We start from the raw sequence: 8,271 nt of genomic DNA on the forward strand, positions 1-8,271 counted from the left end.
AACCTGAGATGGGCGTTAACCTACTGACTGAGATATGATAAAATCCGAAATCATAATCTCAAACCGCTACCATATCTTAGTTAATATGTTAACGTTCAGCTCAGATTATTGTTAATTTCTTAATGGAAAATGACGAGTTTGATACATAATAAATAGTCATGTGACAATTTAAAATTATTTTTACAATTGTAAATAATATTACATAAATAATTTCTTATTGTCCTAAATACTTTTTAACTTGAGTTGAAAAATAAATTATAGTTTTTAATTTTTGTCATAAATATTTTTAATTTATCCTAGTTAATATAATTAATATATATATATATTTAAAAAATTAAAAATCAATATTTAGTTATTTGAAAATATTTTTAACAATTAAAAAGGTATGTTTTCACAGTGAATACTAAACTAGGGTCCCGCGTGAAGATAGCTTGCGACGTTAGCAGCTTGCGCAGCAAGAAAAAGCGTCGGCGTCCCTCCCACTCTCTCCTTTTTCTTTGAAACGCGTAGAAGAAGCGACGACGTTTTTGACTTTGCACCTTTGTTTTTCTGAAATAAACCAAACATTAAGTGCTTCTCTGATTCTTCTTTCGAACAAACTAAAGCACGCCGTCCCCATGGAATCATTCTTTATGCTAAGCACATTAAGAAGCATCGAAAAGGACGAAGTACTAAACTCAAATGAATTAGCATAAATTTCTTAACGCTGAGTCAATATAAAATTTCAAACTTTTCATTTACTTTATTATAAATTGTTCCTCTTCACGAATTTTCCCTTTTTTTTTCTTATCGATGGTTGAAATGTACTCTTGCACACAGTTCTGGGGCCATTAGCCTGTTCCAGTCAGCCAGTTCCCACCGTTGGTGTTAATTTCCATTAACTTTCCTTTTTTATGGAAACCCCCATGACTCATCAACACGTTTCACCTTACACACTCATCTTCTGACACTTTATATAACCCTCTGCCTCCATCCTTCTTTCCAAGTGTTCCTCACTCTTCACTCGACCGCTCCATTGAAATTTTCCTCCCTTTTTTGTTTTCTCATGTTTTTTCTCAGTTTCCAAACAGGATAAGCAAACACAGGGGATATAGAAAATGGCAACAATGTTGAAAGAGTTGCCTTCTTTGTCCACTCTTCTCTCCGCTTACGCCTCCATTTCAGTCATGGCCATGCTAATCCGTACAATTTTAAATGATATGGTCCCCGAAAGGATGAGAAACTACATCACCTCGAAACTTTATGATCTCACAGCTGCTTACTTCTCATCGGAGTTTGTCTTCGTAATCGAAGATCGATGGCATGCTGGTGATAACCAAATGTTTAGAGCTGCTGAGGTGTATTTGCCGACCATAATTGGACCCACCAGTGACAGTATTCTTGTAGGTTTCGATGAGTCCAGCGACCCCATGGAACCACCAAAACGAAGCATCCCTGTGGATTGCACCATCACTGATGATTTCGATGGCATGCGCTTGCAATGGTCTTTATCTTCTATAGAAACAAAGAAAATCTACCACCCCAATAAGAGATTCAACTTGACCTGCAAGAAAAGTGATGGAGAAAGAGTTGAGCAAAGGTACTTCCCGTATATAAACAAGACAGCTAAAGCAATCATAAGCAAGTGTGAGACACTCAACATTTATACAGATGATCAAGACTGTTCCATGTGGGAGCCTACGGTTTTCAAGCACCCTGCGACATTTGAGACCCTGGCAATGGAGCCCGAAGGAATTCATAATGAAGGATCTTGACACATTTGTGGAACGCAAGGAGTTTTTTGAGAACGTCGGCAGGGCTTGGAAACGTGGGTTACCTTTTGTATGGTCCACCAGGGACAGGAAAATCATCACTGGTTGCCGCAATTGCAAATTACATGAGATATAATGTATATGATCTTCAGTTTCAAAGCGTCAGAAGTGATTCCGAACTCAGAAGCATACTCACATCCACCACAAATCGGTCAACTCTGCTTATTGAAGACAGAGATTGTAGCACCAAAGTTACGCATGATCGAACCAAGGCCAATGAAAACAGTGATGAAGAAGATGAAGATGAACTCAAGCGTCCAATGGGTATCGATCCCGGGGTAATTCATTCGTTTCTTTACTTGGTTTGATTGAAGTTGAAACAAGCCTTTCGGTTCTCTAATTTAACATAATTTTGCAGGTAACACTGTCAGGCTTACTCAACTTCATTGATGGATTGTGGTCAAGCTGTGGGCACGAAAGAATCATAATCTTTACCACAAATCATAAGGAAAAGTTAGACTCAGCACTTCTACGGCCAGGGCGAATGGATGTGCATATTTACATGGGATATTGTTCACCAGCAGGATTCAGGAAACTTGCATCTTCATATCTTGGGATCAAAGACGACAAACTGTTTGGCTGCATTGATGACTTGATTAAAAGTATTGAAGTTACTCCGGCTGAAGTGGCGCAACAACTGATGATCAATGATGAACCCAGAGTTGCACTCCAAGGTCTCATCGAATTTCTTAACACAAAGAAGAAGGATATAGAGGAAGCTGCAACTGAAGAGAAGGAAAAGAGCATTAAAGAAGAGGAAGAAACATAAGAAAAGAAGGTAGAGAGGCAAAATTCAGAGCTTGCAGAGTCTGAAACAAGATGCATATATTTGACTTGGTTTAGCTATCTGTCCAGTTATGGGATAACAAATGTGTTTGTTTATAATTAATTACCTATTGGTTCTTAAAAGGGATGAATGTCATGAAGACGACTCGATTTTTGGCGCTTAAATAGCAATGACTTCAAGCCAACCACAAAAGAAAACTTGCAAAATAAAAGACAAACTCACAAGTTTAAATTTTGGTGTTGTATTTACAATGACTTGACTCCATAGCATCACAAGGATGTGCTTCGTGACAATAGTCATGGTTAAATTTCATTTCTAGATCGGGTGTCCAGTTAGGATCCTGCTGATCAAAGCTATTGCACAACAAATAATCTCTATCATCGCAACGATGAAAGAGGTAAACCCTGGAGAAAGTTATATGAAGGTGGTAGTATATCTTTAGCTGATGATAGAGATCCAATTAACTCATCTACTTGCCATGCAAACTTCATCCCCTACATTCTTTGTTATCCAATTTTCATGTACCCTGCAGAAGTGGGAAAACAATTTTAATGCATTGAAACAAAATTTAATACTAATGAATTCTATGCATTCCGAGTGCTATTCACTGAACTAGCAAACTATTTAAGGGGAAATAACATGAATGCAAAAGTTAATGTTGGAGGGCATTGACAGACTTCTGGAACACGGAAATGAAAGACATTGAATAAAATATATTACAGTAATGATGACATTCTTCCAGGCATCCAAACATTATATTATATACATATATATTGTAACAGATTTTTCTTTTTCATTCTTCAAGCAAGCAAGTTCTATTAGTGTCGGTCCATGGTGAAAGACATTGCTGCCCTAGTGGAGAGTAAAGATGTAATTGTTAGGCATATATTAAGAGCTGCTAATTGGGAATCGGATAAATTAGCTAAAGAAGGAATAGGATGATTATTAGGGTATTGGTTAGGTTTCTGCTTCTGAGCTGGTTTTATTTCTGTTCTTTGTTTGGTTTTTAAGTGTTATGTCGTAACAGGGGAAGAAGGAGACAATCAAGAGATCAATTGAGACAGACCTTAACTGAGATGCTGCAGATTCACCACAATCAGAAAAGTTGACCTTGATAACAGGGAGTAAATCTAACTTCAGACTAGATTCTGCTGCACTCGATGTGTCCAAGCAATAACCAGAACAGCACCAAGAATTTGGATTTAGAAGAATGATTTGCAACAAGGGAGACTTGGTTTTCAAATCTCTAACCAAAGTTCGAAATGACAATTCATCTTTCGCATTTTCCGGTAGCTGATTAATGAACATTCTTTCCAAGATACATTTCCGGTTCATGATGAGCAAACTTTAAGCCCGCAGTATAAAATTTATCAATCGCAATAAAGCAACGCTTCACAGCTATCTAATCACCATAATGACTCATATGTCGGCAAATATCAGAACAAAATATCTTTATGGTAATTGTGCCAAATTGCCAAATGATTTTGTGCTCACCTGAATAAGTCCCCTGATCCACCACCAGCTGACGAACAAGTTGAAATGTAGCATTTGAAGAATCGAACTGCACCATCAATCGGCGTAGCACCATTATCAAAAGGACAAGCTCCAAGGAGTGATAAACAGTTAGGGCATACAAATTCCACCCAATCAATATCCATCGAGAGATTGTAGGATTTAGCCATAAAGACATTTCCAAGAAAACCATTAAGGAACAATTTCTGATTAGCCAAGAGCTTTGAAGTGTTTTGCTCCACCGGACAAGTTTCAGGGACATTGGTTTGGCTACCTTCATCTAAATGATTTTTTATGTGATCTGCGGCATGAACACAACATCCTGGCACTGACGTTTCGGTTTTAGAGAAAACTGATACAGGTAATGCAGAAAAAATTTCACTACCACTAGCTTCTTCCTTATTAACTAGCACACTTGTACTAACAGTATTATTCTTAAGATGAATAGAGCTCAACTTCTCGCATAAGTCATTCGTTCTCTCTTGAGAACTTAACATATCTTCACTCAAACCAGAGTCACTCGCAAAACCTAATCCAGGCTGGTATTCATCAGTTCCATTATAAAGTTTACATGCCACAAGATCATCCTTGCAAAGAAGAACATTTGTTAGGTTCAAAAGGCACACAACCTTGGCACATTGATAGGAATTTGCAAATCTAGTCACCAACTTCTCACTTATACCCCCAAATGAACAGCAACAAGTTCCAAACCAATTATCAGCGACCTCTCGCCAGTCAATTGATGGCATTTCCATTAATTCTCTACATAAATAAACCAAAATCCGAAAAATCAAAAGCAAAAAGGCAACAAGCAAAGGGATAACAAAAAGTACATATATTTGAAACTGATATTAATGAGCACAACGAAATGATATCATGTGAACTACCTGAGAGTACTTCTAGTCAGCCTAGTTGAGCAATTTCTTCAATAGAAGTGCACTCCTCCTTCCATTGATGACAGACTCTTCAAATCTAACACACACAAAAAGAGAGATAAAGGAATGAGCCAAGAATAGAATGATTTAAGCATCCAATCAGCTGCCATAAGGAATGACAAAAAACAAAAAATGTAAGTCTTGCCAAAAAAAATAGTTTTTGCATATAAAATATAGAAGTAATATCAGCACCACTAGTTATAGTTCTCTGTTCAAAACAATCATTTCTTTTATTGTTAAAAGCACTAGCTTTTGCATTCTTACTTCCAGAGTATAACGTTAAATACTAAAAATAACAATTAAATGGAACCTAAAAATTGAACTAACCAGTATCCAGCACCAGTGGCTTTGCAGCATCGAACGAGGGGGCATTATCGCCATTTTCAGATGAATCCAACATCACATCGAAGGTATAAACGATGGGATGATCAACAGGTAGAAGCAAAACAAGCTTAACCTCAATGTGATCATCCAAAGCTCTAAAACTCACCGGTGCTTCGGAATCGATTAAAACTCGAGGAATCGGAACCCTGAGCGACACCTCTTCCGCCTCCTCTTTGAGCCACGAAACGAGAAGATGAGATTGAGACAGAATGATTTGACCTTTGAGATTTCTGCATTGTACCGAAGGTCTTGTTTGAGAATCGAAGAGGAATAAACGGAGATTCGGAGAGTGAGACTGCGCTTCCCATGTGAACATTTTTTTAGGGTTTTTCAAGGTTTAACATTTTCCCTCTTCTCTGGGCTCCTCGAGTGCTCAGTTAAGTTTAGGGGATGTTTGTTTGTCTATTAATATAATCATTCAGCGTTAAATGTTGAACAACGTGTTTATTTCGTATTTTTAAATGATTTTGATTGATTCAGCAAAATAATATTGAATGATTCAACAAAATAGTGTTGAATGATTCAGCAAAACAGTGCTAAATGATTCAGCACAGAAGTACATTCTGAATGATTCAGAGCCATTATCAAATAGTATGTCACATTCAGAACTAATTTATACAGAGCTTCTGAATCATTCAGTATTTGAATCATTCAGCGCTTAATCATTATGAAGTAAACAAACATCCCTTAAATTAGTGTTCATTAAGCGCTTAAATTTAAGGGTAAACTACCCATATAGTCACTAAACTATAAGGTTGATTATATTTTAACTACTAAACTAAAACGTTTTTCAATTAGACTACTCAACTATTAAATTTCTATCAATCAAACCACTTATTGATAACTTTGGCGAGGATATGTGAATTAGCTAAATTTGTACAATTATATTTTTTTATCCTCATTACTTTAAATACTACAATAAAAATTATATTAATTAAACTAATGATATTATTAGTTTTAAAAGATATCTTAGAAGTAATATATACACACATACTAACATAAACCACTAAAGTTTGATTTGTCAGACTGCCTTTTGATAACATTGTTAAATAATTAATATAAAGGCCTCTTTCCTCTCGGAGATTCCAACGAAAATGGAAATTCACAATGGGTCAATTAAAACGAAGAAATGTGGGTTAACACTTTGAGCAGTCCAACAACGACTACAAAGACAACATCAAATCGCGAGAAAGGCCTACATAGAGTAAATGAAGAAAATGAAGCTCGTCAGTCTAGTGTAATGAGCACTTATGGTCTAATGAAGGTTGTTCTATGGTGATCGCTTTTGGAATTAACACATTGTGTATTTGCATTATCGTTTTGTATTAGCTTATCAATTTTGCTATTTGCTTCTATAATAATCTTGTTATATCATTTGTACTAACTTGTTTTTATGATTGTTTTTCTTTTTACTTGCATCACATGATCATGACATAATCAAAAGGTGTTGATTTGTGAGTGGTCATCAGAGTAAAACGTTTTCATGATGGACAAATGGTTTTACGATCAAGTAAACTATAACACAGTTAGGGAATGACATCTTGAGGAGACTCTGAGGATAGTGGAGAGTTATGCACCCAAATATCGTATGTCCGAAGAAGAGCAAAAGGTGATAAGAGATATAAGAGAGTAAATGTCCAAGAAGATGGATAGATTAGCTATTCTGGCCAAGGGAAAAGAGACTTCTGCAAGAGAAATGAAAGAGCTCGATGAAAGCAATCTTGCTACGTTAAATATATAAGGGACTACTTTAGAGCAAGCTAATCCTAGCCAATCTGAGAAGTCACACACAGTCACCATTCGTATTAACAAGTTGTCTGGAGACCCCAAGGAAATAGTGACAACTGTAGAAGTTCATAAAGATGAAAAGAAGCCCTGCAATTAGAACTCGTGGTCATTTGAGAGTTTGCTCCCAACGTCAAGAGAAATAAACATTAAGACTCCAGTTCAATCCAAGTCAAAAGGAGCTCAAGGATATTCCATTGAGAATTTCACCACTTTCAAGCATCGAGACCAACACCTTTTAGATCATGGATTTCGAGATGAAAGGTCGACCTAGTTTGGTAACTGATTGTCCTATTAGGTTGGAGCTAAAAGCGTTCAAAGGTAAGGATATCAGTGGGGTATCTAAGAGGAAGAAGGTTTGTTAAGGTACGAAGATCAAGTGTGTCCCTTAAGGAGTGGACAACAGGGGTCACTAAATTGAAAACGATGTTGAACAATGGAGAAAGAATAGTAAGATATATGAAGGTCGAGCCAAGAAGTCCTTTCATGTTTTACAGGTTGCAGAAAGAAGACATAATACATCCATGGATGATTTGGAAAGATGCCAAATCGAGAATCAGATATTGGATATGTATATAGCTAACATGGAAGCTTCATATCAGCGCCACAAGTGAGATTTATGTTGATCTAGAAGCCACTAGAACCAGGAACAAGAGATTGATGAGGATTGTAGATAATTTTGAAAATATTGCCCAATGAGTTCATAACAACAAAGACTTTCTTACGAGGAAAAATTAACAACATTTTCTACAGCTCCGAGAATTGACGCAGAAGATGAAAGAAAAAGACGATGGCATGAAAGAAGCTATGATCCAAGCAAACAATGTGGCTCACAAGTTGATTCATTTAGTTGGATTCGCAAGAAAATTGAAGTAGATTGACAACTCAGCACCCGAGCATGAGAGGAAGTTAAATTGGCTTATGAGAGAAATAGAAAAGTTAGGAGTTAATGCAATCCCTTGTATATAAAGTTTATTTGACATACCGAAGCCCTTGTGTTCAATGAAAGTTGTTTAAGATGGTCACTCTGGAATGACACCTCTTACATTTGCATCGC

At 36.6% G+C, this 8,271-nt stretch overlaps 1 protein-coding gene and 2 pseudogenes across 1 annotated transcript; 1 reads left to right on the forward strand and 2 right to left on the reverse strand.

Moving 5' to 3' along the window:
* The first annotated feature begins 998 nt into the window (after positions 1-998).
* On the forward strand, positions 999-2,732 carry LOC120196897 (annotated as a pseudogene).
* Positions 2,733-2,823: 91 nt separating this feature from the next.
* Positions 2,824-3,948, reverse strand: LOC120196617. The gene is made up of 2 exons (XM_039198381.1): positions 3,665-3,948; positions 2,824-3,124 (listed from the first exon to the last, which is right to left on the reverse strand). Exons 1-2 carry the CDS (start codon positions 3,931-3,933, stop codon positions 3,064-3,066), a joined length of 330 nt encoding a protein of 109 aa, XP_039054312.1. The 5' UTR covers positions 3,934-3,948; the 3' UTR covers positions 2,824-3,063.
* Positions 3,949-4,073: 125 nt separating this feature from the next.
* LOC120196615 lies at positions 4,074-5,771 on the reverse strand (annotated as a pseudogene).
* Positions 5,772-8,271: the final 2,500 nt, after the last annotated feature.

The sequence above is a fragment of the Hibiscus syriacus genome, unplaced genomic scaffold, assembly GCF_006381635.1.
Source record: "Hibiscus syriacus cultivar Baekdansim isolate YM2019G1 unplaced genomic scaffold, ASM638163v2 tig00117034_pilon, whole genome shotgun sequence".
Taxonomy (NCBI): Eukaryota; Viridiplantae; Streptophyta; class Magnoliopsida; order Malvales; family Malvaceae; genus Hibiscus; species Hibiscus syriacus.